Source organism: Corvus cornix, chromosome 4 (assembly GCF_000738735.6).
Source record: "Corvus cornix cornix isolate S_Up_H32 chromosome 4, ASM73873v5, whole genome shotgun sequence".
Lineage (NCBI taxonomy): Eukaryota > Metazoa > Chordata > Aves > Passeriformes > Corvidae > Corvus > Corvus cornix.
Window position 1 is genome coordinate 18886928 of NC_046334.1, and position 20303 is coordinate 18907230.

The window sequence follows — 20303 nt, forward strand, 5'->3', positions numbered from 1 at the left end:
GGTACTGCTCCTATGTCAGCACCAGGCAGTGAAATAGGCACTTTCAGGAGCATGCATTCTGTCCCCTTGGTGACATGCGCTGGAAGGCCGAGTTATTGCCACTAGAAAGAAGGCAATTTATCCCAAGTCAGAGACTAGAGAAACTTCAAAAGGAACCATTGCAATTGTAATTTAGTGGCTGATCTAAATGCTATACTTTGCCATCTCTCTGGTTAGTAATATGTTTTTTCTCTCCATTATGAACACTGATGGAGTTTTACAGTCATGCATAATTCTCATGATTACTGGAGACTAATTCCTTCTGGAGTGATTCCACATCCTGAGATAAATAAACCAGGCTACCAAACTGTCAGCTCTTAGAACATTTATACTGGCAAGAGGCAATCACCCTGGAAGCCACGAACCACAGAGGTCAGAAGCGACCTCCAGAAATTGTCCACCTTGAGCAGGTTGCTCAGGGCCATTCCTGATCAGGTTTTAACCACTCCCACAGATGGAGACTCCACAACCTGGCTGGAGAACCTCATCCAGTGTTCAACTAACTACACAGTGAAAAACCTTTTTCTTACATTTAAGTGGAGTTTCCTGCATTTAAATTAGTGCCCACTGCTTCCTGCCATTTCACTGGGCACTACTGAAGAGTATGGCTCAATCTCCTTTACTTCCACCCCCACCAGGTGTTTATACTCATTGATAAATTCCCCCCAAAACTCATATTCATGTTCTTTCACAGTTGCTGATTTTTCTGTCAGTTCTGTAGACCTCTATGGAATTTCTCATGCAGATATTGTGGGAGGACCTTTTCTCTAGCTGAAAGCCCTACTGCCCACAATAAATAAGGTGAGGCTTGCCTAAAACACCTAGAAGATTATTGTAACTTGAAAAGTCATAGTTAATTTCAGCAAAATACATTATTATAACTCAATGAGCACTGGTCACTCTACATCACTTGCCAGTCTGTTATGGAGTGTTTTATAATGTAAAACTGTGAACCAATTAAATTTGATTAAATTAAATCTGTGTAAATTAATCAAATTAAAACTGTGAATCAAAAAAGCTACGAACCAAGACAAGAGGCATTATGGAAAAAGCAGTGAACTAGAATAGGGAAAAAGCTGGTTTACAAGGTAATCTTCAGGAAAGCCCTTTGAGACCCCAACAAAATGTTCCATGCAAAGCAATTTTAACATAGCCCAACCTGTTGTGCATACACACCAGTTGGTACCTGCAGGAGCTCAAAATAATAAAATATACATCCAAAAGCATTATTATCTTGAAGAATTACCACATACTGATAGAGTATGACAGTTTCCTGACAGCGATGGGCATGTACATCTTTGTGAGCCCAGATGTTAATTCTAGCTCAGTATTAGTGAATTATTGAATTTGCTGCTGTTACAGTCTGGATAATTGCACTGGTAATCTGTCTTAATTTATTTAGGGATAAAATCGTTTATCCCTAAAGCTATTGGCTTCATGCCTGTTACCGCATCCCAAACCTGTAACTTGGCAGGGCTGCCTTAAACCCTTAAAACTGGTAACTCTATGTCCCTCCAGCCTGATTAAGCCCATTTCATTTTGGTACTACCCACCCTGTGAGAGCTTTTGTCAGGAGCTGTCAGTCATTATATGGTGGAGCTTAAAGTAAAATTTTGGTATTCCTTTTTTATACCCCCAGGGCAGCTGTTATCATTCCTGTACAAATCTGCCTCCTGCTACAAAGCTGAATAACAATTTGCTGCATTTATGGGCTTAAAACTCCACTTTGAAAAGAAAATAATTTGTATTCCTTCTTCTCCAAAATATACTCCACCAGGATGCCCAGGGGCTGGATGCTGGACTGAAGTGAACAAATAATTGTCTTCCCAGTTTGGTAACTAATTTTTTACAGATATTTTGACCATAGCGCCCAACTCATCTGGATTGGAGAGAAACCCTTGAACAAAGAATTCCAACAAGAGGCAAAACAAAGATATGCTAAAACAGCCTCAATTAATTTACTTTCCTAGTCCTAAGGTGTTATATTCATGGAACTGACTGAGTTATACAGTTATAACTAAGTGGCCAGGTCAGCTTAGAATGCTTTTTAAAGCTCCTGCTCACTCATTGCAATAGTCAGCGCCTCCAAGACTCAGCAGTAAATGACAAAGCATCATCATCAGTCCAGTTGTCCTACTCCAGAGACACAGAAATGAATCTGTGCACTAGCTAGAAATAAACTGTTTCAATTATCTCTAAGCTGAACACCTAAGTGAAGGAAACGATGAGAAAGCATTATGTGTGAAGAAAACTAGCTGTTCCAGTGCACAACTCATTTAGAGTACCAATAATGAAATGAGACTATCTCCCTCCTTCTCCTCAAATGGAGAGCTGAAATGAAGAAGAGACATTTAATTAAAGGAACAAATATCAGCAAAAGCACAATCCCAATGAAAGGCTAAATCTGTGCCTGCAAGTGCTACAGGCTGCATTTTGATTTGCATTTTTATGCCTTTCAGTTGGCAATGACAAAAGTGAAAAGGAAAACAACCGAGGCTTACAGAGAGAGGAATGAAGTGTGTGTGGTAACCTGTAACCACAAGTCCATCTTGGTGTCTACGAGTAGCTGGAAATAATTTCTGTTTACAACAATCTGCAAATTGTTGTAAATTCCTTGAAAAACAAATTTCAGTACAACATAGATTGTGTACATTTTTTTCTTTCCTTCCTCTAAAATTCCTCAGTATTACTTGTACAGATGAGACTCCTTCAGAGTAAAACAGGAACATTTCTGTGAGAAATCAAATTTTCTGAAACTCAATTCATGTTTGCACTAACCAGGCTGGTAAAGTACCTAATTAGAGCCACTGGAATGTTGGTATTGTTGATAAATGAGAATTACATGGAGAACCTGCTCATTGCCCAGGCCAGACCAGAAGTTCATTTGAGTTCTACACATGATGGAGATGTGCATCAATTCCAGGTGACTTAAAGTAAGAGGCTGCCTAGGGGCTGAGTCAATGTGACATCAGCAACGCATGTAAACGCATCTAGAACACACAGCCCTTCCAGCTTCATCCTTTTCTGCTTCCCAAATCCATGGTCACATTGAAAACTCCATGGGTAGGGAAAGAAAAGCTAGAGCACATAATTTGGAAAGACTGAAGTTACTTCTAATTGCAAAATAGTGGGATGCTAACTCGATGTCGCATCAGAGATGTGGCCACAGATCTGCCTCTTGACATCTCCCGAACAAGGTAATAATTTTTTATAGTAATAGATCTGTTCAAACAATTTCCACTATCAACTTTGTGATTTACATTCTCAAAACTGAAATTTCAGACTGCAGTTCCACAGAAATCTTCAGTCATAACAGCACTAATTTCAATGAGGATTTGAAAGAAGGAGCAAGGACTGCACTGAACTGTTTGCTTGATCTTATGGAGTAAGAAGGAACAATAAACAGCCTGAGTTTATTTTTATTATTTTCACTACATAACTCAAAGACACCTTGACAAAACTGAATGAGTGACTGAAATAAATAACATGCCCCTCAATAGGAAAACATGTAAGTGTCACTTAGGCACTCACCAAATCAAAGATGATGGGCAAACAGCGCACCGAAAAGAATTACAAAGTCAAAAAATAACATAAGCACAAAATGTCACATTAGTGCAAAAAAAGGGGAAGCCATTCTCTCATGTATTAAAAAGGCCTATCCAGCCCTAAGGGGCCTTCTCCTGAATACAGGATTCAGTCTACACTATACACTTGGTTGGGGATGTTGGGTGATCCCAAAGGAGAGCAGCAGGAATGATCACATCCTAGAACAGAGAAGAAAATGAAGGAAGCTGTTAGATGCTATGTCTGTTAGCATCTGTCCCCTTTCTGTAATGGAAGGATTCTCCATTCTGTGTGAGCCCATCACCAAGAATGGTACCCCAAGGACGACATTTGAACTTTACCTTCATTAAATAAAACTAGAACATAACAACACATGACCTTTACAAATCACATTAACTAGAAGAATGGTACACATCAACTTGGAAGTCAGCATAGAAATGAGCAATCTTAGTCAGATTTGGCTCTACTAGGTCAGTAAAGATTATTTTAAACAGCATGGTCCCAGCCAAAACTGCAATGTTATTTTACCATACTTTATTTAAAACAGTTTGAATATCATAACCACATTTCAATGTTAAGTACATTTTTAGTACAGATAAACTCCAGAAGTTATTGTATAGACTCCATGAGTATTCTCTTTCCTAAGACAAAATTAAAATTAAAGAAGAAAAATAAATTTCCTCTAAAAAAAATCTCCAGTTACACAAGCAGTTCATTCAATGCTGTATTATCTAAGACAGCAACCTCTAAACCATAGCTACTTCTCCTACTCTTAGACAAAGTCCTCTACACAGAACTGCAGGCCCAGCCACCCCCTAGCCATCATGAACAGTGGGAGTTCCCACTGCATTACTCATGGCCCCAGAGAGAGCACACTTTCCAGTTCTGTACCCTATCTCCTGTGACTGTAGTCACAAAGCAATGAAGCAACTTCACTCACTCCCAAGGAAGTTCTTCAAGAAAGGGGAAGATCTCTCTGCAGGTAGCAGGAAGAGGGCATGCTTTTCTCCATTTTGCTTTTCCCTGGAGTTTGAGCAGACAAGCTACTGCAATCAGCATTGACTCATTTGCTTGTATACTGTCCAGCACACTGAGCTGTGGGCTAATGGGTGATCTAGTGGCAGGATGTCACCTTCAAAGGCTGGAATTAATTGACAGGACAGGCTTTGAGTGAAGTGGTTACCCTTCAATTATTATCAGTGAGCATCTCTCTAAAGCATTCCTTCAATTCCAACCTATTACAGCACTTAACCCAGCTGGGGAATTTTAAAATATATTTCTTCTATGGAGTAAACCACCACTTGCTTTGAAAAAAACCCACTTGCAACAATTATTTGAACTATAATGGTTTCAGGAGTATTTCCTGCAACTGTGATCTATTCAGCAGCAGATTAGACACTACAAAAGACTAGAGAGCCTGCATTTTAAAATTTATATTCCTGCAGTGACAATCCTCATCTAGAAGCAAGTACACAGCTATTCAGAGCTTTCACTTGAATCGGGAAAGGTTGTTTCACAGACCAGTGTCACGAAACACAAACATCATGTACATCTCTTCAGCTTCTTCCTCTCCCATAGAAAATTGAAATAACTCCTTTTGATTACGTGGAAAGAATTACTTAATAAAGTCTACTTACTACGGTGTAGTAGGCAAGGAGACTCTTTAAAGACCAGTGCTGAAATATGCAATACTTGAGTATCTGTGTTTTCTTTCCCTCCTCCCCCAGCAGTGCTATTGTTATCTTTTCTTTTCACTTCTGGCTTAGATGCAAGTAAGCAGCAGACTGAAGTCTGCCATCCTCTACACTGCCTGAGAGTAGATTTCAAAGAAACAGTTTCCCAGGCCAAATTCTGCTCTATTTTTGTCAATATAAGCCTCGTGTAACTCTACTCCTCACTAAGCCATTTGGGTACTTACACCTGTATGTCTGAGAACAGCCTGGGTTTGTGACCCCCTTTTCAGGTATCTGCTGCTGTCCCAAAAGGGGTGGACACCAGAAAAATCTTCACTACTACTTCACACATAAGAAGTCATAAAGAGTGTAAGTTTGGATGGCCTTTGAGGAGTCACCCAAGTTGCACCTCTGTTTTAGGCAGGTTCAGCTCTCCCCAAATCATTCCCAACAGATGTATGGGAAAAGCCACTTAAAAGTCTTAAAGTAACAAAGGTTTGGTACTAGAGAAAGCATTACCCTGACTCATTTCATTCTTCTCTGGGCTAACCCAGCTCCTTCTGTCCACACAACACAGTGAGGCAAAACCTGTGGAGCAAAGCCTGTGGTGCTCATTTATGAGAACTGTAGACAATGTACCACTTGCTAGAGTTGGGATGTGGCTGCTTGGTGTTTGGAACAGAGTCAAGCGGGGCAGAGATGCTGCTCACCACGTTGTTGAGAAGGAAAAGGAGGGCAAGCCCCAGTGGTACCAAAAGTCCAAAAACTACCTGAACCAGTGTGGGCAGATGATGATCTCAGCTACAGATGAAGCTTCAAAGGGGAACTGTTGCTGCACTGTTTTTACCAGAAGGAGCCTTCTATTAATAAACTCTGTTAAACCATTTGACATTAAAATGCAGAGCTGCTTTTAAAGGATCAAAGCATTGAATGTTAGTTATTAGAATTGTTAAAATGACACTTTCCCTCTGGTCCTTTCTTATTATTAATAACAGTAGCTCTCCAAATGTTACCAGCTAAGCAGGGGCTGCCCCTGGAATGCATTTAAGTCACAGTGAAGTTATCACCATAAACTGCCAGAATTCACAGGAAGCAGTCAGTCCCACAGCCACTAGAAACAAAAGGGAAATATCACTTTTCACATCTACTATTCTGATTTGAGAGAGGGGATTCTAATCATACTCCAGCCTTCACCCTATTTATATTTAAGCATATCAGAGGAAAAAATGATGTATACACACCATAGAGGTAGCACACAAAAAAAGTAGGTGAGATAAAAGCATTTATTCTGTTCCCGACAGCCAGAATAGCAGGTAAAACCACTCTTCTGCCAGGACATTTTGAGTGAAATACTGCTTAGTAACTGCACTCATTACACTGTCTACTTTAGGGATTAATAGGAAAAACCAAACCACTTTTCTTCAAATTCATGGCATAACAGTCAGCTACACGTGATTTATGGAAGCTCAGATGAAGCTGAGGAAGAATAATTTCATGTATGTCATGTCAATGAGACTGATTACCAACAAAGCTTATTTTATGAGAGACAAGAATGATCAGTTAAAACAGAGAAGGAGTGAGAGAGAGAACACATGTAGCAAATTAATTACAGCTGGTACAGTTCTTTCTCCTACAAGCTACATTTGCAGTTCCTGAACAACAGTACACTGCCTGAAGCAATACAACATTTTCTCCATCATAATGAGAACCTAAATGCTGCTCTTTTGTATTTTCAGAGCTGAGGATGAAACAAAAAGGCTGGCAGGATGAGTCCATGCTTCAGAAAAAGATGTGTACTTACGATATGCCTCCCTGTAGCTCAAAAAGAACACAAAATCCTATCTGCTACCAGCCATAAAGATGTTTCTCTACATGTGCTGCCTGATGAACATTTGGGTAAGAATCAGAGCCACATCTTGAGAATCACCCACGCAGATCTGAACACAACTCACTTGCAAGACTGCCACAGCTGGATGCCCCAGTGTTTGTAAACACTCAAGCAGTATCAGTTAGGCACTAAGCTGGTGAGTCTATGTGTAAATGCCATTTTAGAAATGGCCCACACTAGAAAATACTTCTGTGGAATACAAGGCTAAGAGTAAATGTACTTTGACATGAACAAACTAAATGAAATTCAGCATTATACTGTATAACCATCTTCTAATAACTACCTCCAAATAATTTTGTTTCAATTATCTGACAGGTATTTGTGCATTCCCAACATAGGGGTATTGCAATGGCTCTCATTAAAGTATGATAATTTTTGTAGTGGTTTAGCATAAAGCCAAATGATGTGTTTACTGTTCCATAACGAGCATTGTTCAACAAGCAGATTCAATGAGGAAACATGGCAGTGAAAGCAGCAGTGATTCTCTTATACATGTGTATCATTTCTGTACAAGCAGGCAGCAAACCAACTGGTCCTTGCTTTTTGGTTTAGTTGCTCATCTTCCTGGAATTATCCAAGAAAGGCAATGGCATTGGAAAAAGCAACAGTTGACTGCTCTAATGTTACTGACCTCTTTCCCATACCTGTAACATTTCAAACAAATATGCAAAGTGTAGATGCTTAGTGGGCTACATTTACCTAAGTCACTTCTGCCAGGATACGCTCTGGACCATCTAGCAGCTTCAAAAAGCTGTTTACAGAAGAATAACTAGTGCCTCAAGTATTCAGAAGCATTTTTCTGAATAGATTATTGCAGAAAAGAAGTTCAACATATTCTTTGCAACAACAACATATGTAAACCATATCGTGTGGCTGCATGGTACTTAGTTGCCAGCTGGACTTAAACCATGACATAGATATAAGCAATCTGATAAGTGAAGCTTAAAATAACATTACTACTGAAAGCTTAAAAGCTGATATACTTCAACTTGAATTATTTTTAAACATTTAAGTTTAATATTTTTAATTCACTAAATTCATTCATTTGCTTCAGCAAAAGATTTTCAAGCATACACTTAAACAAGTAGTTCCACAGAAGTCAAAGCTTTTACATAGGTTTAACAGTAACACGGTAGAGAATCAAGAACGACCCTCTGAAACCCAAAGTGCTTCAACTGCCAAAACCCCAAACTACTTAATATGGTTAAGGTAGGAGATCTTGGGAATTTGATGCAAACCACTTTCATCCAGCAAGACAGACTCAGCATGTATCCACCTGTAGTCTCCCAAATTTTATCAGTGACAAGTGAGCTCTTCTACTGTACCCTCACTGCAATAAGAGAATTAAGATTCCCATATAAAGAGACAGTATTCAAGCAAAATGTGTTCTTAACACTAGTTCCAACAACCCTGTGGAAACCAAGATTTAAGTCAAACCAAACTTAGGAGACAACATTCCCCCAGTGACTATTCACTGCAGAAGCAGAATCCCTTCAGCACTTCATTTTTTTTATACTGCTGCTGATTATCCTGTGCAGAGAAAAAAATGCTCTAGTGCTTTGTGTTGTGTGGGTGATGCTCCCATTTCCCAGCTGAGTTTGGTTCAGCATTTATAGAAGGGGTAAAATATTCTGAATTGGCTTCTATCAGTAAAATGACTCAGTGATCACTGCACAAGTGGGAGGACTTCAAGCACTTGACATTGCTTCTCACATTCTTGCTGTCACAAATGCAAATGTTAGGGAATTTAAACTCGCTCCTATCTTGTCATTTTAAAATCCTAAAGGGACCTTTGATAATTCAGTGGCCTGTTAAATATTTAGCAGTCAGGAAGAAAGGATTCTTTTTCCTTCTGTGATGGTTTAATAGGTTTCAAATCTAATACTGCTTCCTTTATGTGAATACAATGTATCACCATTTGCCCACCATTTTCCTCAGAGAAAAACAAAAATCCCTTCAATTAAAAATTGATCTGCCTTCTAAACTAACAAGAGAAGAAGACAGAAGTAATATAAACAGACAGAAGATAGGGCTGTGAACCCCACAAACTACATAATCTGTATGCACAGAACACAGGTACGTCTTGGGGGCTTATAAAATAAATTTTAATTACTCTGTTCCCCTTCAAAGCTAAGTGCCTTGCAAATATTGGCTGGGGACACACACAGCTCATTGAAGGCAGCGCTGCCACTACCCTCTTCAGAGGTGTAGGGCTTTGGTCCCAAGGGCACCAATACCCTACTGCACTTGAACCTGTTAATCCCACTGAAGCACATGTGATTGTTTTCATGGTAATATTCATCACACTCCAGGAGGAGATGAGTCTCTCTTATTTTAGGAGCTAAAATTAAGCACCAGGGAGCACTGAGCTGTAACCAGCCCTGTTGCTCTGGCTCAACTCTGCTAGCAGCCTAAGGAGAGATGGCTCCTGCACCCTCCCACACAAACGCTCTCCTGTGCTTGTGAGCATGCCTGTTATATTAATGACTCATCTTCATCGTATAGCACCAGCTCAGACTTTTCATTAATCACCTGAAGTGTGCTGGCTTCTGCAGTTTGCTCAGAGTCCCCACTCTATGAATAATTCAGGCTTCAGCATTACAAACACAGGAAGGAGTTTGTGGGTCAGGCCTGGCACTTCGGCAAGGACTTTGTAACTTTACAGAAAATACATTATGGTCAGAATCTGATTTTTTCAACCCAGTGCTGGGTAATTCCTGGATATTTGTTATGAACCAGAATAACAGCTTTCGAAATGTGATTTTTAAATTGCATGGGTGGCCAGCAGGTCACTGCTGGCTCATTCCCAGTGATAGGATCAGTGAGAGAACTAGTCCTGTACCACAGCCCAGCCCTCCTTTCCTGTAGAAAAACCACGGGCTAGCTTGTTCAACACTATGGAAACCTAGAGTAAAAAAGGAATGCACTGTACTGCATTGAGGGGAAGAGAAGATAATTCCCTCAAAATATTCTGAAAAAGGCTCTACATGTGTTATGAGAATGACAAAGCCACTGAGAACAGCTGCAGGTTGTGGGGAGGAAGCACTGACTTTTGATGGACTGTGGGCACTTTCTCCTGCATCCCAGCCAACACTAGATTACATTCACAGTTCCTTCTTTACATCTCTTTCAGTTTCAATTAACTGTTTCTTAATTATTTCTGTAATAGCTTCATTTTATTCCATTTTACAGATGACCTTTTTTAATACTAACTACAAAGTAATACAGCTTCCTACTGTAGCTTAAAATGGGCTCCCCACAAATAACCACCAGGGCAAAGTACACTGTTAGCAAAAACTAACAGCCTAAAACTGATGTAAATTTATGTCCACCCACCAGCTAGCCCATCAATTTCCTCTCTCATAAAATGTCAAAGCACCTGTCAATCACGCAGACAATGTGAGAGGCTTCACCACAGGGACTAAAAGAACAACTCTCCCTTCTAACTTCTCACACCAATAAGGGAACCATTTGATACAGAGGTTAGAGCCCAGACACACCGGATATGTATCTTACAAACTTGACAGATATATAAGCACTACATCAAGGCTGTACCACTCCTTGACACATCACTTCCTTAAAATATACACCAGATATCACACATGGGGTATCTAGAACCACATATTCGGCAGGTGTATACCAGAGCAGACTGTAGACCCCATAATTGATCGCTTATCTATCAACAATGGATTGCTTATCTATCAAGACTATTTGTATCTTTTGGAGCACCAATTTCCAGGTAGCTGGTTAACTTCAGTTCAAGAGATGTGCTTCATTCAAGCCAAAGGTACAGATCTTTATGTACAGCTCTCCCCACAAAGGAAGGGGACAGCTTCTTCCCTGGCTGGGACTGAGCCTACAAAAGCTTATAATACCACAAAGACTGGATGCAGCAGGCTAAGTGGATAATTTGGCAGCACTCCTATCTTGAAAACACTACTCAATTTCCTTCCACAGGACAAGTGTCTGCAGCTACCCTAAAGGAAGTGTTCACTCCTCCTTTCCTTGCCTGCCTAAAATAAATACCTTTCTGGCACAGAAAACAACCTACTTTTAGACATGCTACAGATGAGCAATACATTTTGCTGTAAGACAACAGACTGAGACCTGAGCTCATGGCAGCAAGGGGCAGCCCACAGCTGACAACACTCACAGATCAGCTGAGCTCATGTCTCAGGTGGCATTGCTTTTCTGCCTGAAATACATTTTGTTTACCCTTCTGCTTTAGATTTTTTTTATTTTTTGTTTTGCACTTCAGGATTACTAACTGCAAACCCAGCAGCCATGTGTTGCTGCCCCCCAAAGTCCCAGCTCCTCTGCTGAATGGCCCCTCAGTGAGGGCCTCACCATCCTCATCTCACTGTGCTTTTCACCTTGTGAAAGAGCAGTCCAAGCCCAGTCAGCACTGACCTGTTGTAAGAAATGGTCTCCTTTAATATGGGAAAATGTCCTGGCCCAAGGGGCCAGACTTTTGGAAGTGATGGAACTTCTCTCCTCTACATCTCCAAAGGACTACCTGCCTTGCTCCAAGCCCTGCTCATTGCTGGATGGTTGTCAGTGCAACTCCAGCATGCTGGCCCAGTAGTTGAAAACTACTAAAAAGCACTGCTGACCAAACCTGTAACACCACTCAGCACTACACCTTGGGGAACATTGATGCTGTGGCTTCACCACATCAATGCTGCATTTTAACTGACTCAAAGACTTGAAATCTCAGTAAACTATCCAGTGGGTGTTTAAGTGTCCCAGCACAGGAAGAGTACTCATGAAAATACTGAAGAGCTTTCCAGTTCAAATAAAACAACATTTTATTTCCTCCGATAATACATTGCTTTAGTCAGGTCAATCTGACACTGTTCAAAAGCCCATATTTAATTAACAGCAGTTAGAAGTTGTCTTTCTACATGGGAACTTAAAAGTAATTAACTTCAGCTGCTGAGCTTGTTAAGGACACTTCCCTGTCCAACACACTCACACCACCTGAGCTGGGACTGGGGCCCCTTCACAGCTATACCCCCCACACTCACACAGTCAGAACATGTTTTCTCACCAGCTGGACCCCAGGATTCCCACAGCACAGCCTCAAATGTCTCCATCTTTTAAGTACCTTAATCATGGTGCAATAACTGAGTAACACCTCAAGCTGGTTCCTCAAGGAGGGACCCAGAACCAAGGAGCCCCCAGGCTTTCACATCCTCACAGTGTAAGGGTGGGAAAGTCTGGAATCACCAGCTCCTGCTGTGTCCCTGGGTGTCCGGTCCCCTGGCTGGGCCACAGGTCCCTGTGCCCTTTGTTCTGCAAAGGGTCAGCACTCCACGGCCTCTTGCCTGGGGCTCAGGCTCCTGCCCCCAGAGCTGAACCTGCAACTCTCAACCTGTAACTCAGCTGTACTGCAGCTGTACCCTGAGCTACCTGCACACAAAAATGCTGAGTGAACTCACTCTGCAGAAATTCCAGACTAAGTTTCCACTGCAAAGTTTTGCTGTAGTAGGGGTACATACTGGGATAATGAAAACCAGTCTGTCTATTATTGATTTGTCTATACCCACACCGATTCTTGCAATGCGGTTCTTCCACCACTATAGCATATTCTGAAAAACTTTCTCAAATTTTTTTTTTTTTTTTTACTATAAAAGCTTTGTTGACATTTGGGATGAAGTTCCTCAGAGAGCTCCACCAATATCTGTCTACCTTCTAAATATAATCTTTCTTCAGACATCTACCACATCCTCCCATGATACACACAGAATCTGTTCGAGCTTTTCGTACCGTCAGTGACAGATTTAACTCTGCATTTGCCAGATTGGGAATAGCAGAGATGTACCAGCACATCTCTGGCGACATTTCTGTCCTTTCCCATCAATTATTAGACTGTGTAGCTACTCGTTGTCTCCCAACACCACATAACTGCTGAGAAAGAGCCTATTTCGAAGCTTGTAAAGTGCACAAGAAAAAAGAAGGCCCTCTGATGCTTGTTCTTTATAAACTGCACAGCAGGAGCCAGCTCCCAGTCCCTTCTCTGTACAACCTCTCCATTGCCCAGACTGCTTCTTGAGGTTCACTTGGACGTGTGATGTGCTTTGCACTTCTACGAAGCAAAATAATCCCAGAGGATTGCCATGGGTTTGAAGTCAAGGGCATGCCATGTTTACTTGTGATTTCTGTTTTCTTTGGGAAGCTTTGGAGAGAAAAGTCAAAAATAAAATGCTCACTGCTGAGACAAAGCAGTGCCTTCCAAGTGCAAATTTTTCGACAAGTGCAGAGGCACTCTAGGTACCAGATGTGACCATAACAGTGTCTCTGCTTTGAAAACACTATGATTAGTCTCACTTTTTTTTTTTTTTGAGAGAAGGAAAAGGTTTAAATTCAGGTAATGCTCTTCAAAGGACTACATTAGAGATGCAAAGATAAGCAAAGCACTCAAAAAATCATGAAACACCATCTGCTCTCTTTTATCTTCTAATGTCTATCAGCATCACCAGTGCTGCCAACATTAGTCACCCTCCTCATGATATTGGGTGTTTTTCTTATGCTCTCCACTCTCATAATCAAAGTTATACAATAGCAGTTTATTTAAAATAAACTAAAAAAAATCCAATACACTTGATGCCTGAGAAAACTAGTGCAAGTCAGCAGCTCAGAGGAGCGAGTTAAAACTATTTAAATAGAATTAAACTGCTAAAATTTGTTATGATATTAAGTATACTCCAGGGACTATCTTTCAGAGTCACTCAGCTCCCACAGGGGTACCAATGGAAAACCATACTTAAGACCCAGGGCAGCACACTGAATCTCTCAAAAATCTGCTTTTGACTATGACCACAGAATACCCAAAAAATCCTGTTGCAAGCCACATTTTTACACAGGCATAGCTCATGACAGAAGTCAACTGAACTCTGTGCCTTCGGAAGCCAGGCAATACTCAAGCACTGAGCCCCATATTGATTGTAGTCTCATTCTCTCCTCACGTGAGAGTCCAGGAGAACAAATGCAGCCTCTGTCTCTCTTGGCAACTTTACACTACCAGGATTACATCTTACTCAGCTGCTTCACACAGCTTTTATTTTTATATAAAGCGAAGAAATTTTTTGCTATTCTGAAACACAAAGTATGTCACTGCCACTGCCTGCTGACACCAGGGTGCAGCTCATGACAAGTGCTGTAGGCACTGGAAAGGCACCAGCACACCTTGGCTGGCAGGTGGAGCAGGGCAGCCCAGGGAATGCTGCTCACAGGTGTTTTTCAACAACTCTGCACAGCTGAGCTGGGACCCAAATGATTTGGATCCCTTTGTATGTAGCCATCACCTGGGAAACACATCCATTATGCCCCGCTCTCTCCCCATCACATCCCTAGCATAGGTGGCAACCAAAACCGCAGTCTCATCCTTGGCATTTAATCCTGGGAAGTAGGGGCTGCGCTGTGCAAAAGCGTTCTGTTCTCAGCATGCATGTCACAGGCTGCATCTTTGCAGGAGGCTCTGTGACTCATGCCTGACTCATGCGAGACCTGTACCACCAACACCATCCATCACAGCCAGAAAACAGAGTACCTGTCCTCAGGTTAGGAGCTATTTTAATGCCATGGGTGTTAAGGAAGAAATATGCTCAAACTGAGGTAGCTGGTGCGAGGACACTTGAAGGAACACAATGCTGCCCTGATCCCCAGAACCCTCAGCACTTGAAGCCCAAGCACTGCAGCTTCCACAAGAAAGATTAAATGACAGTACCCACCTGCTCAACTTAAATTAACCACAGCACCCTGGCATCCAAATCCCACTGAGGACTTTTGCACACACACTCTTGAGTTCAGGTACCCACACAGAAGAATGAACCCATGCACACACTTGGTCCTTTACACAACCAAGTCCTGGTCTTTCTGGCACTGTGATTTGTGTGAGGCATTTTTCAAAGTTTCATGTCTTTTCCTATCTATATTTTCCAATATGAGATAGCAAAGTTAGTAATTTTCTTACTGTTACAGCTTCACCCCCACCAAGAGAGAGAGGGGAAAACCAGGATTTCAGAACATTTGAATATTTCTTACAAAGTCACCTTCCTCTCTCCTTCCAGCCTCAGTAAAACAAAGCCACTTCTCCCCCACATTTAAAACCACTGAGCTCATTAACTACTTAATGAGTTTTGTGCTTTCCTGCTGCACAAGCAGCAAGCCTCAGTCTATTTTCCAAGTCACAACTTCTTTTTGTTGTCATTTCTAATACACAGTTTTGTGCACAGAGGTTTCCTGAGAGCCATGTGGACCAAGACATGTTTCTTCACAGTAGGAAGTACAGAAATTGGTAGAAGAGCAGCACTAAAATTAAAGCATTTATTTGATATGTCAAACAAAACCTACAGCACCCAACCCAGAAGTTCATTATATTACACTAGCTTAAGAAAGCACAGGCAAAATGTGTAAAATAGTGGAAATAGAAAATTTGAAACCTTATAGGGTATATTATATTTAGCAATATAATTTAACTGCACAAACTGCTTAAGCATTGGACACATATATCATTATAGTGTATCCACTGCAAGTAACTCTGCCAGTGGAGACAAGAAATTGTAAGTTGCCTGTAGGGAATTCTTTTGGATGAATTATCAGAGGGCGGTTGAATATTCAAAACAAGACATTTTAGAAACGTACTTCTCAAAGAATATCCTCTTTAGTTAGTCCTTCTGGAAAACCAGGCCAGATTTTTAATTGTTTATCTGTCAGTGCAGATCATCTAAATCAATTATTTAAATTATGCTCAGTTTTCAGACATTAGTTTTAAGAAGGAGAAGAAAGAGGAGAGATCGATCATGAGATGATCTGCTTGGTTGATCTCTGGCCACTACTTCCAGAAGAGCTGTTAGGGGGAAGCAGACAGACATCCACACATGCAGGAATCCATCTTTTTAAGCTACTACAAATCAGATCCAACGACCTCCTGGGCAGCATTCAGCAACTGCCATTAAAAATGGTCACCAGTACACGTCTAGAAGGCATCTTTGAACTAATTAGTCAGCTTCCAAACTGCAACAGCATTCCAAGAAGAAAACAAACATCTCTTATATTGTCACTTTTTCAAGTTTATATTTTACCTGATCAAAACCATAAAGAGCTAACATGCTTGGTGTTAAGAAAAAGGCTCAGATCCAAAGTCAGTGCCACTGCTGCCAAAAACTTAAATCAGTTTTGGACTGAGCCATGCGTTTGAAAGTTTTTAAAGACCAGAGCTGTCATTTGTGTCATAGACTTAACTGTCTTAGATGCTTAGAAATTATAATAAAAAGCAAAATATAATGCTGTTAGCCTTAGCACAAGTTATCTGCATCATATGAATTTGTCTAGCATTACCAGAATTCTTAACTTGTATGTTAGTGCAGGTGAAAGCAGTTAGGATACAGCAGGATATCAGGAAGTATCATTTCAGGAAGCAGTCATACAGCAGCTGAAGAAAAGGCCCGTGGCAGCATCTTTCTCCATATCCCCAATCCTTCAATTACCTTGTGGTGAACCATGGGAAAATCACAGCCTTGGTCCTAGGAGGGAGAGGATATGTGGTGGACAGTGAGGAAGAGCAGAGGAAGTGGTTTTTAAGAGTAACCATGTAAGCAGAGTCCACAAACCACCAGCAAATAGCTACAGAAAAACCAAGAATGAGTCCCTGCCACAGGCAAAAACGTATGGTCCTATCTTTTTGAAGTAATTTTCCTGATTGGAAAAGTCAAGCCAAGCATCTTGTTGCCTGTGAAGTGGGAATAATTAGGGATCCTACACAGCCATTTCCCAGCAACACCTGCACAAAGAGGAAAAGTAGCTTCTTCTCCTATCAATTGCAAAATAGTATTTTTTTAGAAGAAATTTATCCTGACACAAGTTCACAGATTTATATTTCTTTGCCCTCTTTAAAACAATTATGTAACTAAATACAGAAAATAATTCTATTTATGCTCCTTGGCATCTAAGAATTTGTCACAGAACCAAAGAAAAGAACACATGTAAACAAAATGCTTAAATAGCACAGGAAATATTCTTTTAAGATCCTACTGGGTTAGATAAATGAATGAACTAGCAAAAGCTATCATTACTAATCCAACTACCATGGTATAACGAAAGGAAAAGTCTCATTGTAGCTTTGATGCAACATTTAGTCCTTGGTTTTGATCACTCTGTTTCTCTAGAGATTCTGATAGGAAATACGTGAATTAAGGGAGGAAAGGGATCTCTCAACTACTCAAAACCCATAAATAAATAAAGGCAAAACCCCAAAGCTTCAGACACCTTCTTACATTCAATCCCTCTTCCCATCACTTCCATGTAATGCCTCAATTTTTAATTTTTTCCTTTTTCCTAATGTTACCATTATGTTACCTATGAACCTCAGTTATTGGGGAACTCCATCTTCACTTAATCACCTTCTGGCTGATAGATCACCCAGCACAAACACCAAGGGCTAACTTGTTTTCCACAGGAATGACTTCTGGGAAGCATGGTGCTCAAGGTCTATAAACTTCTCAGCCACATCCATGAATTTTAGCCTTCTGAATGCTTTACTAAACACTGTGCTGATTTCACCTCTGCAGAAGCCTTTCCCTTGCTTACAACAGCATGCCAAGCTCTTATATTTCACACAGATAAAGCAGAAACATTCTACAAGCTCTGCAGGTAGGGAAACAGACTTAATAGATCTTCAGTGATTAAATGCAAAGCTGCAGCCAGTTTATGATAGACCAGAACAACTCCTCCGTCTTCTCCAGCAGCCTCCATCCATGGATCAAAATTTCAAAGTAGCTCAAAGTGCATCCCAAGCATTTTAAGCTCTGGAGTTAAAAATTAATTTTGCCTAGCAACATGGCCTTAAGTTATCTTACTTTCATGGAAGTTGTTTCAGCGATCCTTTTTAGTACAGAAGCAGCTTGGGTTCACCATCAGCCATTTCCTTTACAACTGGTACTGAGAGAACCTGGAAAAAGCTTCACTTGATCCATCCAACCTTGAATTTTCTTCCCTGCTTCCTGTACTAATCCTTAACTGAATATCACTGCCCCCATTTCCACCAGAACAACAATTCATGGAAATTACTTGCTTTTTTACCATACAATACAATATTTCAATTTCTGATTTTCTTTTGACATCTGTGAGCATGCACAGAGTTCACTATGGGGTCACCAGCTGCAAATGTCACTTCCCATATTTTTGTGGAGCTTCTCTTGACTACTTGCTTGTCTGCCATCAGGCAGGTTATCCTGCATTATTGTTAGCGTCTCTGCTTGTTTCCAAGGACAGAACATCTAATTGTTAATGATTAGATGTCCAAAATTCACCAGCTTCATAACTACACTCCAACTCAACTGAAGATGCTTTGACAAAGCCTTCACATATTCTATCTTCCCCAGTTCCACCCTTTAAAAAAATTGTCCTTTGAACTCCTTTATCTTCTGCGAAGGAAACCCTCCTGCATATGCTTCACACACACACAGCTCCCTCCCAATCCTCAGCAGGGAAAAGGGACACAAACCTTAAGTACAGAAAGAATTTTTCCTCACTTAAACAGGCTTTCAGTGGGAGCCATATGAAACTTTGTGCATCACCCAAATAATGTGGTTCAGGGTGAATAGTCCTTTTTTTTTTTTCTTTCTTTCTTTTTTTTGGCCAAAACTCCTATTGTTCCTGAAGAAAAAGGAAGCCTTAAGTTGTTTTTCAGCCACATTCTCCACATTGGATACGCTGCCAGATCTTTGCTGATCACTTTATATGCTGACACTGCTTTTATTTTTTTTGCTTGTTGAACTAATGTTTTTGTATTATTTTCACATGCTGTTCTTTGGAAAAACACAGATTGTTTTCCCAGTCACAGAGTTCCCATCGTTACCTTAGCCACAAGTTGTGTATCTCTGTTTTAGCCACAATCCCTCATCACTTAGTGTGATCTATAAACTCTGATATTCATTCAGCTCCCATGCTTTCAGACAAAGAAAAATAGCCTACCAAATGCTTGCAGGAACTACACTACCTGTCATTCTTTCTGTAATCCCTGGCACCTCTGTTCATCGCCCTTAGAAGAAGAAGAAAAATTAAGGTGAAGAGCATGCAACATCAGTGCTTCTTTTCTGCTCAAATGACTATGTGGGTTTATTTTCTGTTCCTGCAGGAAAATCTGGAGTTAAGTCCTCAAGGTGTAGCTAAGCATATCACCTGTGATTTACATGTTCCTCCTTGGGACATTTGGTGGCCACACCACAAAAGCAAAGCTCTTGGGCCAGGCTTCCCCAGGTAGCTGACGCTGAGGTCAGGTTGTTCACAGTAGGGTTATGCTTGCAGAACATGCAGTCCTAGGTTTTAGTGGTGCAGTGATTTCTCTTACAGTTTCCAGCAGGAGGCACGCCTCATCACTAGAATGTTCACAGAGAGATTTTTGACACACATTGTGGCCATTTTTTATTTCCCTGCTACCTCCGTTTGAAATCTCAGTTTGTCTTGATTCTTTCCGAGTCAGAATCCTTAAGAATTTCTCAGGTCATTCAAAAAATTACCAAGAACCCTAGTAAAACTTGCAGAATTACATATCAAATTTTATTTTAATGGGGAATAAGTTAATTGAAACATAAAAGATGCTGAACTCGAAGCAATTGTAAAGGAAAATATTAAGTCAACATAGTGAAAAGCACATCTCCTCAACTTCCAAGCTAGTTATCATTTCTTTTGTCCTAGTGGCTACAGCTACAGCCTTTGGAAAAATCTCAGTTTTATATGTTCTTTGCTTTCTCTCAGTCACTCTGTGGTGGTGAAACCATTAGTATTTAAAATTGAAGGGTCTGGCTAAGAAGTTTATCTTACCTACAAGAACATTCTTTTTAACCAAAAGCTAGCAGTCCACGATGGTTTCCAACTCCCCACTTCTGAGTGAGGGTAACACCAGAGAGGGGGAGACACCATCTCAGTGTTCCCTCACTAGGGCCACAGTGAATAGGGTTTCTCTCTGACCTGCCCTCATTTGTGCTCGCACTGTTATGCACTCAGAGTCCCCGGGCCCCCTACAGCTCTGTACCACATCTGTTTGGAACACAACAAAATCCCATCTTTCTCAGAGGCCCGAACAAATGAAACCAGTGACCTTGTTTCATTTCCTTTTCCCCAAAGGAGCACTAATT

At 40.8% G+C, this 20303-nt stretch overlaps 1 protein-coding gene across 3 annotated transcripts in view; it reads right to left on the reverse strand.

The window, feature by feature from the left end:
* Positions 1–20303, reverse strand: part of SNCA (synuclein alpha) — a 63598-nt gene that overhangs the window by 6035 nt on the left and 37260 nt on the right. For 2 of the 3 annotated variants that reach the window (XM_039551482.1, XM_010411887.4), the window contains exon 5: positions 16656–16691. The exons of the other annotated variant lie outside the window; for it this stretch is intronic. In XM_039551482.1, the coding sequence (XP_039407416.1) occupies positions 16656–16691 (36 nt within the window). The remainder of the gene's footprint in view (positions 1–16655; positions 16692–20303) is intronic. 3 annotated transcript variants of the gene reach the window in all.